This window comes from Microcebus murinus, chromosome 29 (genome assembly GCF_040939455.1).
Source record: "Microcebus murinus isolate Inina chromosome 29, M.murinus_Inina_mat1.0, whole genome shotgun sequence".
Taxonomy (NCBI): domain Eukaryota; kingdom Metazoa; phylum Chordata; class Mammalia; order Primates; family Cheirogaleidae; genus Microcebus; species Microcebus murinus.
In genome coordinates, this window is record NC_134132.1 from 3520563 (window position 1) to 3542378 (window position 21816).

Below are 21816 nucleotides of genomic sequence, written 5' to 3' on the forward strand. Positions count from 1 at the left end.
CAAAAACCTGGATCTAAACATCCATTAGTAGGCGTCTAGTTTAATAAATTATGATACATCTACACAATGAAATACTTCAGTCACTAAAAAGAAAGCGTTTGTTTTATATGGGCTTATACGGAATATTTCCAAGACATATTAAGAGAACACAGCAAGGTGTGTATAGTTTGTTCTCTTAGTGTTATAAATGCGGGGGGGGGGGGTGGAGGGGAGGTGGCACTCTAATGTGTTTACATACTAGAATAGCTCTTTAAAGTTCTACAAGAAACTGGTAGAGTAGTGGTTACCTCTGAGGAGGAGGATTAACTTTTCACTGCGTAACACTTTATTCTATTAGAATTTACCTTGTTTATGTAGATTTTTAAAAAATACAATATCATACTTAAGAATATTAAATAGAGTAATAATATTATACACCCTTAAGAGTCTTCTATCATTCAGATTGTCTTTTCCTTCAATTTACCTGTAATAGTGGCGTTTAACTAAATTTTTTAATTATACCCATAAGAACTTAATAAAGCTCTCCACTTCTTAGACAAAGCAAAGGTAGCCTAGCTTCCTGAATTAAACCCCATGAAACTGCTGATACTCAACCATTTTTGACAGTAAAATCAGTAATTTCAGATAGTCTAATTTGAATTATGTGTACAAGCCCTAAGGTCAGAGACTACTCCATTGACGTGGTTTGCAAATCACCTATCTTCTCTGGATGTCTCACTATTATCATCTATAAAATGGATAAGACAAAAGAACCTACCTCAGGAGTGTTAAAAGTGTTAAATGGAGTAAACACATGGCAAAGAACTTAGCACAGTGCCTGACACATAGGCACTTTTAAGCAAAAACAAATACCAGTTACTGTTACAGAATCACCATCATCACACTATCATTATCACTACCATTATTACTATTTCTACTACTGTTATAGTCCAAAGTCTTTAGGTAGGCATTTACTCAGGCTTTTATAACCTACTTTTATCTAAACAGATGATGTTTAGATAGTAGGAGGACATGTTAAAAATCAAAACTGTTTTAAATCTGGAAGTTGATGTAACAACACAAATACAGTATTATTTTTTAATGCAGTGCTTAACAGCTACATAAACAATATTTTCAGAACTGGGTAGATTTCTGATGAGGGGAAAGAATTTTTAATTCCCTTAAATGTTCAGACACGCTTGAAAACACAAAGTTTACATTTATTAGAAGTTCACCACTAAAAGATTTCTATAAGAAAAGCAATCCTTCCTTTTGCAATAATCATCAAGCCACAAATGGAAAAATGAAGAATCAGAATAGCAGAACTTACCTAAGGGATGATCAGCATAATCTGGTCTTTGAATATAACTTGGCACTGGCCTTGTTGGCATCTGAAAACATCAAAGAGGCTAGTCAAAACTGATTTACTAGAATGAATGAATTAATGAGAAAAATTGAGGAAAAAAACACTAAAAAAGTTCATTCAGAAGTTTTTGAATGAAAAAAGTTTTAAATGACAATTTATCTATTAAGATATCTATTTCACTAATATTAAGCTCTCTTAGTGTTAATGCCAACCCTTTCTTAGGATATTTAATGAAAGGGAAAGTGGTCAAGGCCACCAAGGATTTAAGAGTAGTAGATACAGACTACAAGCTGTCCATGTTGTTCCAAACTGGCAAGCTAACACAATAAAATGTCTCAAAGTAACTATATACCAACATGTTCCTAGTTATTACCTCTGGAAGGTAGGATTAAGGAGACTATGTTTTTTATATTTTTCCAAATTTTTAAAATTCAAAATATATTCCCTTTGTTAAAAGAAAATCATCAATAAAGAGAATTTAAATATTTAAGGATGACAAATAGATTTCAACTTGAGTGAATACCTAAGTTAAAACTGAGACTTCCATCTGCCAAGAACATAGGAAGGGAAAAAAGTGCAGAAAAGCCCTATCTAAATCAAGGTAGAAATACATCGCAATAAAAAAACTTTAGAGAAGTGTAACACATTCAGTCCTCCGTATCTGCAGGTTCTGCACCCTGGATTCCATCAACTGTGGATGGAAAATACTTATCTACAGTTGGCTGAGTCCACTGATGCAGAATCCACAGATGCACAACTGGTGGTACCAAGGCTGACCTTAAGGAACTTGAGCATCATTAGATTTTAGTTTCCGCACAGGGGTGGGGGACTGGGTAGGGGTGTACCAAGAAACAACTGTATACACCACCATCATGATGGTCACAAAATAGCTATTCCACCTTACCCTATACTTTTTAAAAATTAAAAAAGTTTTAGTCTTTCATTTAAAATTTTTTCCAATTCTTCCATGATTGCCAGTTATTCCTATAAGCTCCCAAATAATACACCATAAGAACTGAAGAGCCAGAATGCAAGTTCCTTTGCAAACTTAATCCTAATTATATAATTTACAAGTATCATTTTTAGGGAACTGAAAATTGTACTGTTAAATTCTTATTACCTTATTTACTCACCAGGGGATAATGCGGTCTGAGTTTACCAGTATACCGATAACCCGCCCACGGGTCAGTGTTAATATCACCTTCTACCGTCCAGGAAGACACTTCTCTCTTTGCCTTTTCATCTTCTGTGAGACAGATGGATAGATGGGAGAGGGAGAGGGAGAGAAAGGAATGTTTCAGTGGTCAAGCTACTGAGCAGCAGGATACTTTAACTAACCTGAGTTAAATCCAAGCCCAAGACCCCAGGCACAAAAATCCAGCAAACTTGCCCTCTAACATAAATCACCAAAGCTATTAATTTACTGCCATATTCACAATGTTTGTAGCTCCTTTTAGATCTAAGTGTCTTGGAAGAAAAACATATCTAAACATACTCTGTCTAAACATATTCTGTGTTTTTATATAATATCAAACAGGAACAGCTCACAGACTGCTTTTCTCAAGTAAATGCTAAATGCATTCTCGCTACAGTGTCAGCTTATAAGCCCATTTTAAAATATGAAATATAAGCCCTAGCAAAACCTTCCCAACTGAGATCAGATGTTACAAACCAATTGTATTCTTACTAGAAAAACAGATCCTAAGTAATCCCAAAAGAAATTTAAAATAAAAAATAATTCTTATCCACCTAGCTGATGAATGGCTTTCAAGTCATTATTTCAATTATGAGCAGCATTTGCCTCTTTTCAGAAAGGGGTGATAGAAGGAGGCAGGAAAAATGCAAAGACGAGGGGAGGAAATAATCTGTTGAAAGTTACTGAATACTCAGTAGGGAAATTAATAATCACACATACACATTCATTTTAGTTATTAATATATGTTATTTTACTAAAATGCACCTAAGAATCCTATGCTCACAGAACAGATCCTCTATGGTGTCTGATGCCAGCACACTGAACACATTTCTTATCCACAAAGTACTAACTTTCACTAAAATTAAAGTATTAACTTAAGACTTTAAATAGCAGGAATTCAAGTCGCTCCCAGACCAAGTATTGCCCTAGACACCTCCCAATGCATACAGATCTTTTCCTGATTACTGTCGTGTTATCATAGGTTTTATTTTCCTGATCTAGGAATACTGCTGAGATATAGGTTTTAAAAGTCAGACTTCAAACTAATTTTAGAAGTGAATGAGGAAAACAAAACTGCCTCCTTAAACAATGTATTTAAGATACAAAATGAGAGAAAGCAGATGCAATCATATAATGTTAAGCTACAGAGACTCTTAATGACAATCTAAGCTAACTTCCTTATCTTACAGAAGAGGAAACTGAGGCAATGGGCAGTGTTACAAGAATGCCAGTTCCCAATCCAGTGCTCCCTCCTCAGAGCATGTGGCCAACTTTGGATGGAAAAGCCCCGAGGTACAACTGACAAGAACGCAAAGAGACAGAAAATCCATTCACATTACTTTGGAGGAGAATACATGTATACTATTACATATAGGAGAGGAATAGAAGAGAAGGTATGCTACTGAAGTTTAAATATCTTTCTCCCCTCTGGAGTTCAAGAAAGCCACTATGAATTTTAACATTAATAGGAAAACTGTTTCTCATCACAGGACAAAAATGGACTCCATTCATCACCACTAGGGTCAAACATAACAGAAAAGAGTTTGAAATGGAGGCCACCTGAGCCTGCGTCAGCTATGAATTGCATTAAGTGATTTTGTCTGAAACATGAACCTCAAGGATAATTTTCTCCTAAAACCGAGGACAGAATAGCAATCAAGATGCAAGCTTTTTGCTTTAACACACTGCTGGGGAAGGGAGCAGGAAAGGGTACAAAATCTTTCAAGGCTTCCTAATAATGATCTGAATTTCTACCTGTCCACAATCTATATTCAAAAGAGAATGGAAAATAGACAAGTATTCTAAAATAGCTCAAAAGCTATCCTGACATGGTTGAAATATGGCAAGTTCTTTTCTAATCTCTAGATATAATTTACTTGTGGAAATATACACTTAAAAAGTAAGTTAGGTTACATTTTAGGATCAATTTGATCTGAGCCTTAAGTGCTAGACACATAAATCATCTAATCTGAACTGAGCTGAAGTTGGTAGATAAATTTCATAATAACTGGTCTTTTTGAAAAGGCTGTGAAAGCACAGGTCAGTGTAAATACTCACCCATAAGCTTTCAAATATCACAATGCAATAGAGGCCCAGGTAAGCTGCAGGCTGTGTCAATGAGCACCTGATACACGCAAGGTCTGGCCCAAAGTACAGGACACACCCAGGCTTTATTCTTCAAAAGGTTCTATGCAGGCTGCCTCCTCTAGTCAGCTGATGCACAATAACTGCACCTGTCTAAGCTCTGCCTGGGACAGGATTTTCTAATCACAATTCTAATTCAATTCTTCCAAAGATGTTAATAGTTGCTGAGCACTTTCTATGCCTGGTCCACATGCTAAGCACTTTACATGGAGTTGCTTATTTAATCCTCACAACAAACCTATGATTTCAGCATTCTGGAGGAGAGGCTTGGAGCAATCCATGGTCACAAAGCTTGGTGGAGCCAGTGCTGACATATTACATAACATTTTCAAGCACATTCATGTGGAGGGATAGCGGAGTAGAACATAAAGTATTCTTTGAGTTCTTATATTAAATGGAGATTTTATCGTATTTTTGGCTATTCAAAAGATAGCTATCAAATTCTTCCACCTTTTACTTCAGGAAAATGAGAGACAAAGAAACACACTTAATATGTCAGCGATAAATAAAAAAGCGTAGAAATAATATAGTCTAGAGATGTAAAGTACTACAACTTATACAGATCAGACTAAAAGTAAACGCTACTTAAGTACACTCTAACCAAGAATCAGCATATGTGCTTTTAATTTTAATTAAGGGATTTACAGTCTGACTGGTCTTCGTTATTATGACACATAAAAAATAAATTCTGCCCTTGAGTCATTTATTTAACTCACACTTGAAAATTTAACTCACGCTGCACAAAATATTAAGCTTCTTCAATCTAGAAAACTCCAGATCCAGATGTGTCACTGGTGAATTCTACCAAACAATTAAGTAAGAAATAACACCACTGCCACACAATCTCTTCCAGAAAATAGAAGAGGAAATCTTTCTTATTTTATTTCATGCGACCAGAATTGCTCCAATACCATAACCAGTCAATGATATTAAAAGCAAATTACACTACAATGACCATCCTTGGTTAAGAAAAAAAAAAAAAAAAGCAAATTACAGACCAATATCCCACATGAACACTGATGTAAATCAGGCATTCTTATCAGAGATTAGTACACATTACACTTGAAAAAGCCTCAATGTATCAATTCATGACAAGAACGGCTTGCTAGATGTCATCTCACTATTGTTTCTTGGGATAAAAAAAATTCTAACTTCTAAGATACCCGGGGGTTCTCTGCTAGCCCAGCATTCCTTTCCCCAGTGTCTTTCCCCAGATTCTTTCTTCCTAGCTCTGGAGATCACCCTTCCCCACACCACCCACTCCTCTAGGACTGCCACCCACAACCGGGTCACTTTATTAGGGTGTGAAAAATACAGGGCTGGCCAGCTCTCTCTCCCCAACACAGCCCATAGGGATTCAGAACATCAGGCTCACCCACTGAAGAAAATCACCCCAAAATATCCAAGAGGCACCATCTACAAGAGGCACTAGAGGTATAAGTAAAATCCAAATAGCCTAAGTCCAGTGTTGTAATAATTATGTTCTTTTTACATAGGAAACACCTGCTCTTTAATTCCCTGGCGGTGGAGGTCACAATGAAAGAGCTCTGCCCTTAGATATCAAGTATTAAAGAGACAGGACACTTCGGTGAGTTAGCAAACCTGAGGTAAAGAGCCATTCTAAGCTCTTTGACTAACATACTGTTTAACCTCAACCCTTGTACTTCCCGATGTTTTACCTTCCTGAGTATAAAATGCTAATGGCTCAAAGCACTCTGCAAAATGCCTAAAACATTATAAATGCAGTGTGTAATGTGAGAGTCAATAAAGTCAAATGTTATTTGAACCTATCTGTACACTTTGATTTGAGGCAACAAATCAAAATCAATAAATCCTGTCTTTTATGCTGTGATAAACTTACACTTATTCACATCACTTTTCCTCCCTAACCACATTTCCTCCCACCGCAGCCTCGCACTTCAATTAAATGTAGATATCACTTTACACAACCACAGGAAATATATCTTTTTAAAATTTTTATTTCCTTTTCTTTCAAATGGTGGTTTGGCTGACCTCAATTAGATTTGTTTTGGTAAAAACAATCTATAAAACTTCATTAAATCAGCTAATGCTAAAAAATACACAAGTAGATGAATACAAGATACCAAGATCAAGCATTACACTAAGAGCCATGTGCTGTGTCTGTCAAGCCTTCATCCATCAGGACGGCAATGCTATAAGAACAGAGAGCCCTTGGCAATTTCAAAGCTGACTTAAACAAGCCACACAAATGACATGAATTTATCGGACAAATTAGGTGGAGCAGGAAAGGCTATTTGAATCACAGCTACATAGGTGTGACTGACAGCAATATAGCTAAGCAGCAGCCAAAAGTTTTACTTGGTGATGTCACACACAATAACCTCAAAAAAGAAAATTAAAGATTAGATTGTAGGTAATAACATTAAAACACCAAAAACCAAAGTCATATAATTTTGAGTAGAAAAAGCAATATAAATTGAAACTAAACAAAAGCAAAAGGGATCTGGTTAAAGGAAACCAAGGAACTCGCGGGTCCCCAGCCTACACTACCCAACCACTTCTAGCAAAGATAAGAGGGTGCAAAAGATAAGGGCAAGACTAGGTATTGCTCAAGCAAGATCCACCTATTCCAACAACTACGTACGTGTTCATGTTAAATATGTGATGCAAGATTAACCACATTTTATTTATATGATTATATATCACAGACAATTAAAATACATAATTCTAGGTTTCAGGATTATACTTTCAGAACATTCACACACACACTTTCAGAACTTGAAGAATTCTTTTTTTTGGCACAAAAGCTACATCTAAGACAAATGATATAAAAACATGTGATTTCACTTACTTGCTTTCTTATGTAGTAACTTGTGAGTAGCCCAACTTCCCTTAAAACATTCCTAAAAGAACAAAAAAGAAAATGAATGTCAGGCCTTCCTTAATTAGAAACATTTTAAGAAATCTTGTATATAAGAAAAAGTTACTGGAAACTTTATTTGCAAAAACCAAAATCTGTTACTGTGCAAATTAAATATTTAGGAAAAGCTTAAGAAATTAGGCCTATTCAAAATTTCACTTCAAAAAGTCATTAATCTAAACTTTATTCCAAATAACCAAGAACCCTATATGTTAAACAGTATAGTTATATTTCAATTTTATGTCACCAAATTATTTAAGTATTTGAAAAGAGCCATACCCAATTAATCAATCATACACTGGAAAAAACACAAAGAACATTTTTGCGGTAGATTCCCAATCAGTCATACACACACTAAATCCTATCATCCATCTGAGCAGCTGCTATGTGCACCACATGCCGACAGCCCTAAAGCTGGGTGGGGGAAGGACTATATGACGTTTACCACATTCGCCCAGAGCCAGAGTGCTTGGCACATGGTAGGGTTTCAGGGAGTACCTGACTGCTCAGAATGAATAGCTAAAAAGACGACCTTTCATTTCGGAAAATACGTTCGTGTAACATTTCAGACACTACTAAGAAGTAAACAGGGAAAATGAATTCAAGTAATAAACCGAGGTCAAGTAAAGAACTCAGATAATAAATAAGAAAAATAATTCAACTGAACATAGGTCTTATTTATGCTTTGATTTATATAATCTCTTCTTTGAACAGTTCAAAGTTACTCAAATAAATCCTTTAAAAATATTAAGAAAACCTACAAATTCCTACAAATGTTTTATCTTTCTAGACATAAAATAAGACATGGACAAGAGAAAAGCTAAGAAGAAAGCAGGGAAAAAGATCCCCAGGATTATGTAGCAATCAAACCACATTGCACCAGCGACACTAAAGCTGGGTTCCTACAGGTTTGCCCAGGGGCCTCTGAAGGGTCAGTTTCCACCTCCTGAGGCAGGATCCTCACCACGTTCCCGTTTCCCTCCTTGTATCCTCCACAGCCTGCAACAGTGAAGTCAAGGAAATCCAATTCCTTCCTGCTACAATCTGCAACCTGGACAAACTTCAAACGTATAAAGGTATCCACAACATTAAAGATTTTTTCAGTTTTGAAGCTAAAACTGAGCTGAGTCTTCTATGGAGGATGGAAAGCGCAGCAGGCAGAACAGCAGCCTCTCAAAGATGTCCACGTCCTCATCCTTAGAAAGAACCCGTGGAATCTGCGAATAGGTCACATGGCAAAGGGGGTTTGAGGCTGCTTCTCAGCTGACTGTGAGGTGGGCCCACGTAAAAACATGGGTCCTTGAATGGTGGAAGAGGGAGCAGAAGAATGAGTCAGAGAATGATGTCAGGACAGAAACAAGGTCAGAGAGATGCTGGCCTTAACCACTTTGGTGCGACGCTCACCGGCCGGGACACCTGGCCCGCAGCCGCACTCACAGCCCACACGGTGGCTTGTGCTGTGCGTTGACGACACGTCCGTTTTGCTCTTGTGTGACGAGGAAAGCTTGAAGGCACTGAAAGCTTGCTTTACTTTACAGGCAGTTTTACCTGTCATGTCAATCAGACTAGGTAATATATACATATATGTTTTCATTACGTTATTTTTAAATGTTCACAATTTTATTTTGATAAATGAAAGATTAGAAAATTTGACTAAAGTCACTGTGCACGTTCATCTGTGGCTGTCGGCTACAGTCGCCGCTGGTCCCAAAGTGGTTACAGATGGAGTGAGCTGGCCACAAGCCAAGGAACGTGGGCAGCCTCTCAAACGTGACAAGGACGAGGCAGTGGCTTCTCCCCTCCATCCAGAGAGGAGCACAGACCTCTCAACACCTGATTCTTGCTCAGAACTCGGTCAGACTTCTGACCTACAGAACTAGACAATAGTAAATGTGTGTTCCCTTTCTCCTAGTAGGGTATACAAGTATCTGCAGCCCCTTCAGGACACTGCTCAGTCACTCTGGGATCCTCCCACACACACACTAATAAACGTGCATGCCACCTCTCCTGTTAATCTGCCTTTTGCTGAGTTTACTAAAAACCTTCTGAGGGTGGAAGGGAAGTTTTCCCTTGCCCCCTACATAGCCATCACTAACTAACATTTTGAAATTCTGCACACCCACTGAAAAGTAGCTACTCAAATAGCCTTGTATGTTCCTCAGAGGATTTCAAAATGCTTTATATTTGGTTTAGGAAACTTATGTCAAACTCAGCTTTTTAATAAGAGGGCTCACAGGATTATTCTCATTAAATAAACTGGAGAACCAGCTCACAAAGCAGCTTAATTAGCTGAAAGATTATATTTCAAGATATGGGAGCATAAAGTAGATATGGGTAACCAAAATATGCACAATAAACACCCCTCACCTCTGTAAGAACACCCACCTTTCTCTTCCTTGCTGAGGCCATGAGGTGACCAGGTCATGGTCTTCAAATCACTGATGATGTCAGAAACATTCCCACACTTCCTAACAACTCGATAAGTCTGAACAGCACTCCTTTCCTAAACCTTTCTTTTTCTTCCTCCTATTTATTACCAAGTGAAGGCCACTCAAAACACTGAGTGACCAATGTACCAATGGCCTAACTAAACCAGACTTAAGAGTTCCCCAGACTAACACCACATTTCCCAACCCTCTTCCCTTAGTCTCTTCCCTGGTCTATCTGACCCTGACACCTTTACAGCAGCGACTCAGAAGCATTAGCCATTATTCCATTAGATCTATTCCAAATGCCACTTGCCCCAAAAAGTGTTCTCACCACACCTCATCCCCAAGACTAACAGAGGTCACATGTACTTATTCATTACTCATTTGAGAGTCCTTTGTCTCACTATTTTCCACCTACTTAATAACACCCAAGCACTATCTATTATCTATTAAAACATGTAGGTAAAACTTCAGTTTTCACCCCTAAGAAAACACTTTTTCTTCAGCACCAACAGGCTTCTACTAGTTTTAGAAGTTAATATGGGACAGTGTGGTTCTTCATCTTAGATACTCACTGAAATCATCTGGAAAGTTCTTCTTTAAAAATAAATACCCATGCTATTCCCCACCTCAAATTAAATCAGAATTTCTGGGGATTGGTTACCTAGGTAATTCTTATTTATTTCCAAGACTGCAAAATCAATGGAGAGTGAAAAGGTACCACCAGAGCTAAGAGCACTGTGTTCGAGTTTCACTGCTAGAAGTCATTTCCTACTTTAATCTTATCTAACTAATATTTACAATTCCCACCTCATTTTAGGCCCCACTGCCTTGCCAAACTACAACACCTTTACCAAATGTCTCCCTATCCTGAACCTCTCTAATCTCTTCCTATTTCAAACTATCCTACAAGTATTAATACATAAAATTAAATACTTTAAGAAGGAAGGAATTCCTGTCACACACTACAACACAAAGGAAACTTGAGAACATTATATTCAGTGCAATGAGCCAGTCACAGAAGTACAAAGACTGTACAATTTCACTTGTGTAAGGTATCTAAAGCAGCCGAATTCATAAGAGTAGAAAGCAAAATGGTTACAAGGGATTAGGGAAGGGGACTAAGAGGGGCTGCTGTTTAACAGGCAGTTTTGGCTCTGCAGGATAAAGTTCTGGAGATCTGTTTCTCAAACAATATCAATATACTTAACACTACTGAACTGTACACTTCAAAATGGTTAAGATGGTAAAGTTGATATGCTTTTCACAATTTTTTAAAAAGACACATTAAAAAAAAAGGCAAATTACAAAACTGTATAGCTGTATACAATGCAGAGCAATGATCCTACTTCTGCTGTGAAAGAATAAAAACAGCAGCTAACAGTTAAGAGCTTACTGTATACCAAGCACCCAAAGAAGTAGGTACTATTATTACAGATATCTCATTTTATAGGTGAGAAAACTAAGGCACAAATTAATTAATATGTCCAGAAAACACAGTTTATTAAAGGCAAATAAATGCAGGTTTTGAATGCAGGCCCTTCTGAGACAGCATCCATACTCTCATCCTCTGTATCAGCAGTCCCCAACCTTTTGGGCACTAGGGACCAGTTTCATGGAAGACAATTTTTCCATGGACCTGAGAGGGATGGGGGGCAGGGCTATAAATACAATACAAACGAAGCTTTGCCCAATTTCTAAGTTTCACGGAAAACAATTCTGCCTCAGGGCTGGGGGCGAGGTGCAGTCTCAGGCAGTGATACACGGCTCAGTTCCCAACAGGCCACAGACCAGGAGTTGGGGACTGCAGCTCTATATAAAACATATATAAAAATCTGGAAAAATCAGAAACTAAACTATTCAGATCCTTTTAGCATATCAGGACTATGATAGTTTTTACTTTATACACTTCTGTTTTAAAAACCTGCAAAGATCATATGCTGCTTTTTATAACAAAAAAGGATATATTTACATTTTTAAAAAAATATACTCAATTGAGCAGCAAGGCCTCTATCCCTACTAACAGTAATTTCATTTCCTTATATTTCTGCACTTGGATTCTTCACCCAAGTAAAGCTAATCTACTTGCTACTACACACATGCCTCAGCTTGCTCCTACTTCCACAAATACATCCTTTCCCTGGAGAGAATGTCCTAGCCTTCACCTCAATACACACCTTTTTATTGACCTCCCCATTTATTTCATTTACACTTTATGCTTATCAATATCCCTTCTTAACTTATCTATTTCAAGAGGACTTTCAGAGCCTGTCTTCACTGATATCATTTTTCACCTATTTAATGCGCTGTCTTGAAAAACTGCCTTTGGCTGTTTTATTTGTATCCTCCACATCAGCAAAAGTCCTTGAAGATGTCACTACCCCCTCCAGAGGCAAGGATACTCCAGCAGGAAGAAGCATACCTAGCATCCAGATGTAGATGTCTAAAGACATTCCTACTGGAGGCCAGGACTGCTTAGAAACAAAACTGAATCCAGATCTGAGACAGAGAAAGCGTAAAGGAGGCCAGGAGTGGTGGCTCACGCCTATAACCCTAGCACTCTGAAAGGCAGAGGCAGGAGGACAGCTCAAGGTCAGGAGTTCGAAACCAGCCGGAGAAGAACGAGACCCAGTCTCTACTACAAATAGAAAGAAATTAATTGAACGACAAAAAATATATATAGAAAAAATTAGCCAGGCATGGTGGCGCATGCCTGTAGTCCCAGCTACTTGGGAGGCTGAGACAGAAAAATTGCTTGAGCCCAGAAGTCTGAGGTTGCTGTAAGCGAGGCTGATGCCACGGCACTCTAGCCCAGGCAACAGAGTGAGACTCTGTCTCAAAAAAAAAAAAAAAAAAAAAATTTTTTTTTTAATTAAAAGAGACTAAGAGACATAACAACCAAATACTCTATGTGAGCTTTGATAAGACCCTGATTCCAAAACCAAAAAGCAAAATAAACAAGCTTTTATAAAAGATATTTGGGGTATAATAGACAAATTTGAGTAAGATTGGCCCATTAGATGACATTAGGGAATTCTTGTTAATTTTCTTAGGTCTAGTAATGGCATTATAGTTAAGAAAGAAGAATACCCTTGTCATAAGAAGATGCATGCTGAATATTTAATATATGTGGTGTCTTATTTAACATATGCAGTTGACTTATTCTCAAACGTTTCAACAAATACACACTCAATACACACACAAGCACATGTAAATAAAACAGAGTCAAATGTTAATTTAGGTGGTGAATATCCTGCAATTAGTTATACTATCCTACTTTCAACTTTTCTATTTGTTTGAAATTTTTCACAATAAAAGCTAGGGAAACTCTCAACATGAGTTATAAAAAATTTGAGGAAGAAAAATAACTCCTTGTCTGTAACTTTTACTAGCACCACCTTGTCATTTATCTCTTTTTTCCCAGTACTTCTGGTCAGTACAAGTACAACATAAGCCCCTTGAGGAGAATTAAACCTTTTTAAATTTTAACAAGTTTACCTATATGAAAATAGTCCAGTGAACACTATTCATAAGTAACACTAGATTGGCAGAACTTAAAAAGTCTGTTAATACCAAGTCCTAGTCAGAATATGAAACAATATACACTTCTGATGATGGGAGTATAGTACAATCACTTTTAAAAACAAATTGGTATCATCAAAGTGAAGCTGAACACATCCTATAACCCAGAAGTCTCACCCTAGGTGTATACAAGAGAAACTCTTACGCACAGGCACCAAGAGTTAAGGACAAAAATGTTTAGGGCAGCACTGTTTATGATAGAAAAACCTGGAACAATTCAAACTTCCATTAACAGAATAAATCATGACACATTAATTGACTGGAATACCACCTAACAACGAAAATGAAAATGAACGAACTAGAGCTATCGATATGCAATGTGAATGAAACTCAAGAACTACTGTCAAAAAAGCATGTTGAAGAAGAATATGTGTAGGGATTTCATTTACAAAAAATCTCAAAAACATTAACATTAAGCAATATTCAAGGAATCAAACATACAGAAAAGCAAATGAATGATAAACACAAAATTCAGGATATGGAGTACCTCTTTGGAGATGGACACAAAGCAGCCTTTTGATTTCACTTATTTTCCTGGTAAAGTTCTTTTTAATAAGTTAGATGGCAGGCATTTACTGTATCATGTTTCTTTAGATGCTATGGATGATTTACTAATAGTTTTCTATTCTATTCAACATCAAAAACAATTTAGGAAAAAAATACATGTATAGATCCCGACTTTATAGCCCTTAAAAGCTCAATTCTAACACAATACTCAATTATTCATATAATAACTGCTTTTACATTTTTCCCTATCATTTGTTTAGTAGTGAACAGTGCAAAGTTATCAGTATTCAGTTAAACTCATCCTTATTACCAGCTGCCAAAATAATCAGTAATAAAATAAATCTTCATTCAGGAAAAAAAATTCATGTCATGTCTAAAACCCAATGGCACTTGCTTTTACCTATTTTTACTGAATGACTTAAACTCGTAATTGATGAATAAAACAGGGTTTATCTTCAGAATCTGATGTAAAGGGTTGCTCTGTTGCAATTAAATCAAGGCAGAATCCTTAAACATAGGGTCACACAACATGAAGAAGTCACTGTTGCCTCCCACTTAATTATTTTATAAATTGCTAAAGTAATTTCACTTATCATTTATACTCTAACCACTCTTTTTTTTTTTTTTTAGAGACGGGGTCTCGCTATGTTGCCCAGGATGGTCTCAAACTCCTGGCCTCAAGGGCCTCCCACCTCAGCCTCCCAAAGTGGGATTACAGACATGAGCCACCACACCCATCCCCTAACCACTCTTTAGAGCTTGAGCCTATAACCCAGATTCATGCCACACTAGCAGACAGCAGACCCCAACTGACAGGGTTTTTAGGACTGCTTTCCAATAGACATGGCACAGCTCTGGTATATCAGGAAGAAGCCTCTTCTGAGTCTTGCAATAAGACAGGCTACTAAAGACGAAAACAGGAAAGAACTTACGATGTGGGGGGTAAGTTTCCCGGGCCCTCTCCTGAGTTCAACTACTGCTGCCAAATACACATTGAGGAAGGCAGGCCTGGCTTATTGAGTGGTTTGGATTGATCTTCATTCAAAGCCGGATGACTGATACTAACCAAAGAAATGAAAATAAAGACACTTTCAATTGTTGAGCTGGGAGCAGCACCTGCCTAAACACGAATAAAAGAATGCTTCAGGTTAACACTGTGAGGTAAAGGAGAGGTTCAGGATCAAGCAGAAAAGGCTATAACTATATTTATATTCCATTACATTAAAAGTTTAATACAAAGGGAAGCCCAATTGTTGCTTTATAAAGTATTCCTTTCTATATATATCCATCTAAGAGGGTTTGCTATTATAGTAACATACAAGCAGTTAACATGCCACTGCTTTCCCTCCTAACAACTAGAGGTGGGTATGTGCTAAGCTATGCACTATGTCTGTCACCCCTATGAAATTTACTAAGACACAACTAAAAATTTTGCAAATATGCCAAATCTGACTCACCTAAAAAAAACTAACCAGAACTTTTCCAATCCACAAAATAGGTGAACAGTATAAGATCACATTTATTTCCTATAGCCCTTCAATTTCCAAAAAGGTAATCCAAGTTAAGATGTGTAACTTTTGATTACCTACCAAATAATGCTTGTTTTTCATTACAAGTTCTACTGCAGCGCAAGTATAATTCATAACAAAATCCCACCGTCACCCAGACGGCCCTAGAACCAACAATGACCCACCCTACTACACTGTGAGAACTGTTCTGAACAAGGATGCAGAATAAGCTTGGGATGGTTTCATTCTGGATTCATGTACCAGAACTATTATTATTCTGTGTTCCTGAGTAAGTCAACATGATTTAAATTTCCAGGAACATGTACTGAAGAGCAGCTAAAAGAGCAGCTAAAAATTAAAAGAGCAGCTAAAAAATTGAAAAGAAACTAAATTCAACCATAAGTACATAAATAAATGGCAGTACATCCACAATAGTCAAGGACAATATAAATGTAGTTATGACACGAGACTCCCAATATACTAGTTAAAACATAAGTGTAGGAAAATTCTCTAAGAGTAAATATATTATGGTGCCATGTTTGTAAAAAAATATACATGTAGATGCACATACATGCACGCAAGAATATGCAAATATGCATGGGTAGGCATGGTGGCTCACACCTGTAATCCCAGCATTTTTGGAGTCCCAAGTGGGAGGACTCCTTGAGGCCAAGAGCTGGAGACTAGTCTTGACAACACCACAAGAACCTGTCTCTACAAAAACACTGAATAAAAAAATTTAAAAAATGTAAAAAGCATATGGAAATATGTTCATAAGAATATACACCAAAAGTTTCACAGGGATTATCTTGGGTAACTGTTTTCCACTCTATTTCCTATTTTTCTATGATAAACAAATTAGTTTAATTATTTTTGTTGTAAAAAGAATCATAACCCCTCTATACCTTCATCCTATCCTTTTGTTTATAAGAAACTACATTTGTACCCAAACTCAATTAACTTATGGCTAAGTTAATTATATCTAAGGGTGGTCTAATGTGAGGAATTTAAAGAAAGTTCTCACATTGATAAATAAAAATTTATAAATAAACCACAATATCTCCATTGATGAAGATGAATTCCAGAAACACTTCAGGAACTTTGTTACTGAAGGAGAAACAGTTTCAGAGGGCAGGACTCATTTCCCAGCTGTGTATCAGAATGGCCACTCCTTCCTCACCTTCCAACTCCAACCTAACAAGATGCTCAACCAGATTTTCTTCCTGGAGATTCAACCCCGTTACCTTGCCACCGCTTCTCTGAAAGAACCTGTTACGAGAATTTGTCCAAAATGATTATAAACAATATTTCTCCTCAAACAATTTTAAATCTTCCTTAGAGCTCATTTTAATTGTACTACATATAAGACTATAAGCACAGTAAAACCATTTACTGCAAACTGTGCGAGGCAGTTTGCATGCTCTTACTCACCTTCCCCTCCACCACGGAGAGAACGCCCCACTCGCCCTCTCTTACAAATGAGGTGTCCTCGGACACAGGAGCAAAGAGTCAGACCCAGCTCTCCTTCCACTCACTAGCTGACTACCTTTTAAGCTGTTATACCCACAAACATAAACGGCTGCACATCACTCAGGCGCTTCCCAGCTGATCGTTGAACACAGGACAAGATAACAAACGCCTTATGCTACTCACTGTTATCAGAGGCAAAAAAAAAAATTGAAAAACTAAATTCAACCGTAAGTGAATATAAATAAATGACAGCACATCCATAATACAGTACACTACTCAGCCTTCACAGAGGATAATGTAAGTGGAGAGTTTCTTTGCTTTCCATCTCAGGCCCACTGATCTCTCCTCTTTCATTTAGTGAAATGAGTGCCTACTGTGCCCAAGGCACTTGAGAAAATATCAAAATGAGTAAAGCGCTGCCTCCATCCTCAAAAACCTCTTACACACAACTGAAGATAAGACATACACAAAATATTAAATAAGAAGGGACACTTCTACCAAGAAATACAATTGAACATCAGGAACTCCTGGTAAGCTCGATTTTCAAGTAAAACGGGTTTTACTCCTTGAAAGAACCAAAACTTTTCTTTAAAATTAAGCATCTGAGGTAAAAATAGTTCTACTTTCTCAAATATAAAACACAGTATAACAATAAAAAGAGCTAATGCTTATTTAGTTTACTAATGTACTAAGTGCATTTAGTCTTCCTCAAAACCCTGAGATGGGTTCTATCTATCTATTTTTGAGATAGGGTCTCCCTGTCACCCAGGCTGGAATGCAGTGGCGTGATTATAGGTCACTGCAGCCTCAAACTCCTGGGCTCATCCTTCTGCCTCAACCTCCTGAGTAGTTGGGATTATAGACTCCTACCACCACACCCAGTTAATTTTTCTGCTTTTTTTTTCTTTTTTTGTAGAGACAAGGGCCTCCCTATGTTGCTCAGGCTGGTCTTCAACTCCTAGTCTCAAGCAATCCTCCCACCTCGACCTCCCAAAGTGGTAGGATGACAGGCCTGAGCCACCAAGGTAGGCTAAGGTAAGTACTATTAATGGCCTTATTTAGATGTAACTCGGGTGAGGTGCCTCCTGCCTGTGATCATAGCACTCTGGGAGGCCCAGGCAGGAGGGTCACAAGAGCTCACGAGTCAGTTACTAACCACCTCCTGCACAGGAAGCAGAGTACTAGGAAATGAAGATAGGGCAGGGGACAAGATAAGATAGCTCATTTATGAAATTCACTTTCTGATTGAAAGATATTTGTTTTCTAACAAATGAGCTAATCACAGAGTTACAGTATGCTATAAAGGAAATAAACAAGGTGGTGTGACAGTAACTGGGAATGGCTTACTTCTGTTACGGTGTTATAGAAAGGCATCTTGCAGTTTTGTTCTGTTGTTCCCACAGACACCTGAGCCGGGCAGCCAGCCTGGAAAGCATAGGCATGAGGGGTAGAGAGAAGACCGACCACTCCTCATGAAAATGATCAGAGAAGTGGCCAGGAAAACCGCAATGTGGAACCTGGCTTAGGAAAAGCTACAGTGACTTGATCAAGGTCTCAAAGTGAGACTGGAAGAGTATCTGTGATTTCAGAGGCTACGTGACCTTTCAGGTAAACCTGAATTTGGGGCTAAAATCCTGAAAGCAATGGGACTCTTCTGGGGGGATAAGCATAATCAGACTACGGGGAAAAAAATAACTTATGGTTTTGTTTGGTTGTTTTTTTGTGGGTGTTTGTTTGCAAGATAAGGAATTACAGTAGAGGAATGAATTAAGAGACTACTACAACTGACTTGGTGAGAAATTTTAAAAATTGATCGTAGGAGGTGGTAATAGGAATGAAGAAAAAGAGAGCTGTGAGAGCTACTCTGCATATATCTGACTGTAGGTACCACCGTAGTACCAGAAATATACCTGCAAAATCCAACATGTAATACCCCCAATCCTACGACATGGAAAAAATCGTGCATGTTTTCACAAATGTGTCTAGCATCTATCCACAAACCGCGAGATTCAATCTTCTTTCTACCGAATGTCACCTATGCTTGATGAACACAGTTTTATGGTACCTTTTTTAAATCGTAGAGAAATCTGAGTACCTATTAACTCATTCATCATTACAAACTGCCACCTAATTTGAAACAGTGTAAACCACATTAGTCAACTCAGATGGTGCACAATTTCCAAAAGCAAACTGCTGTTTTTTTGTTTTAAGTCCAGGTGCCACATAGGCCTCAACAAAATCAGAATTTGAAAATTTTAAAGAATCAAAAGAACCTGTAGCAGGTTTAACATGTTGAGTAGTCCCAATACTATTTTTAAATCAAGCAACACTTCTCCACGTGCAACTTTTTCCAAATGATACTAACAAGGTCAAGGATCATATACTATCTAACAACAAGACCTATTTAACAAAGCTAAGATTTCTTACAGTAGCTTATCTACAAGTGTTACGACCTTAAGGACTTTACTTATATGTTTTATATTTATGCATAACCTTTCAATACGTTTAATATGAAAATGCTTACATTATTTGTAATCATTGTGCTAATACAAATTTTACTGGCATCCTTTAAAAATAAAAAGCCTTACATTACACGTTCCTTGGATAATTCAGAGGAACCTTGTGAACTACACCAGGAAATCCATCAGCATTCCCCCTGTACAGCATAGCACGGAAGCTCAGAAAGATTAAGTAACTCGACTAACTCAAGACCACACAGTAATTGGCCAAGGCAGGGCCCTGAGCAGGCCCTCTGACTCGACGCACGCTCTCCTCCCTCGGGACACCACCAACTCAGTGCGGGAGGTTCGTGCCCTCTCCACACGCCTGGACGGCGCGCAAGAAAGCCGCGCTCGCCGCCCGCCCTCACCCCGGGCGTGGAGGCGCGGCACCGCGGCGCTCCGGGCCAGGCGCGGGCACCCGCGCGGGCACCCCGCTCCCGCACCGGCCTGCTCCGCGCCGAAGTCACCCCGGGCGCCGCGGCCTCCGCGCCGTCCTCCGCACCCGGCGGGGCCGTCGGCAGCAGACCCGGCGATCCGCCCGCTAGCTGACAGCTCTAAATTAAAGATTCTGGACGCCAAAGGAGAAGCAGAAATGCCCCGGTCCCGTCGCCCCACCCCCAAAGTTGCTCAAGTGTCCAAGCGCGGCGGAAAAACACAAAGAAGCGGGCCGGGCCGGGCCGGCGTCCCCCGCGACCCTCGGCGGCCCAGCCGGCGGAGCCCAGCGCGCCGCTTCCGCCCGACGCGGCCGGCCCCGAGGGACCGCCCGGCCCGCGGCGACCCGCGGCGACCCGCGACGCCGGCTGCCCCTCGTGGGCGGCGCTACCTGCCCGGCGCCGCGCACCTGGCGGCCCGCGCGGCGGAAACGGCGCCACGGGAGCCGGCGCGGACGCGAGCCCGCGGGGCGCCCCCGAACGAGCCCGGCCCGGCCCGCCAGCTCCGGGACCCGGGGCGGGAGGGCGGCGCGGGCCGCGGGGGGAGCGCGGCCGGGCAGGGGGCGCCGCGGACGGTCCGCCGACGCCGCCGGCCGCGAGGGCGCGCGCCTACCTGCGAGCAGAAGTACGAGCCCTGGATGCCCAGCTTGATGCAGGTGGGACACTGCAGCTTGGCCTCGCGGCTGCAGCCGGCCGTCTCGCACACGCGCGTCTCCACGGCCGCCATGCTGCCCGCGCGCCGGAGGAGCCGCGCCGAGGGAGGGCGGGGCGGGGCGGGGCGCGCGCGCAGGGCGGGGAGGCCGCGCCGGGGAGGAGCTCGGCCCGCCGCGGACTGGCGCGGGGGAGGGGCGCGGCGCCGCCGGGACCACGCTGCGCGCCCGCCCCCGCCCTGTGCGCGCACACACGGCGCCCCGCCCCGCCCCGCGGCCTTCGCCCCGCCCCCGCCCCGCCCTGCGCACACACGGCGCCCCGCCTAGCCCCGCCCCGCGCTTCCACCCCGCGACCTGCGCGCACCTGACGCCCCGCCCCGCGGCCTTCGCCCCGCCTAGCCCCGCCCCGCGCTTCCGCCCCGCGCTTCCGCCCCCCCCCCCCGCGACCTGCGCGCACACGACGCCCCGCCCGCGACCGCGCGCACGTGGGGTCCGGCGGGGCCGGCGTCGACCTCCGCCCGCGCAGCGCCCTCCGGTGTCGCCTGGCAGCAAGTGCAGCCTGCCCGCGCCGCGTGCCCAAGGCCCGGCAGGCTCGGCGGGCAGCGGCCCTCACGCGGCGCGCTCGGCGTCTGGAGAGGCGGCCCCGCGGCCGTCCTCTGACGGAGACCCGGCCCGACCGAGCCCCGCGCCGGCGGGCGGGTGCACAGGGCGCCGCGCCGCTCGGCGCTGGCTCAGCCGGCGCCCCCGGAAAGAACTCGCTTTCTTTGAAGGTCTGTTTCTCGCCGGCCTGCTCGCTCGGAGGCCTGAGGCCGGCGTCCTTCCCGGACGGGAGGGGAGGAGGGCCGGCGCCGGCGGCGCCTGGCGGGTGCCTCTGCCCCGCGTGCCGGTGTTTGGTTTGTCTGGTTTTCCACACACCCCGTTCCCAGTCTGCGGTGCGGGTCACGGCGACACGACGGCCACTATCTAGTAGACGCTGAAGCTGTTGTGTCGCCCCTCGATGGCCCGGAGGTGACGCGCAGCGCTGCGGTAGCGCTGCGGGTCGCGGGTGAAGGGAGCCCGGGCGGGCGTCGAACCGGCGCCGGCGTCTTCCAGCTGCCGCTCAGATCCGCTTTCTCCGACGAGCGAGGCTCCGGCGCCTCCTGCCCTGCCAG

At 41.3% G+C, this 21816-nt stretch overlaps 1 protein-coding gene across 1 annotated transcript in view; it reads right to left on the reverse strand.

Moving 5' to 3' along the window:
* The window catches only part of METAP1 (methionyl aminopeptidase 1), a 52883-nt gene extending 32104 nt beyond the window's left edge, over nt 1-20779 (reverse strand). The window contains exons 1-4 of the mRNA XM_012738421.3: nt 20629-20779; nt 7519-7570; nt 2479-2591; nt 1310-1370 (exon numbers count right to left, since the gene is read on the reverse strand). Coding sequence (XP_012593875.1) covers nt 1310-1370; nt 2479-2591; nt 7519-7570; nt 20629-20742 — 340 coding nt within the window. The 5' untranslated portion in view covers nt 20743-20779. The remainder of the gene's footprint in view (nt 1-1309; nt 1371-2478; nt 2592-7518; nt 7571-20628) is intronic.
* Nucleotides 20780-21816: the final 1037 nt, after the last annotated feature.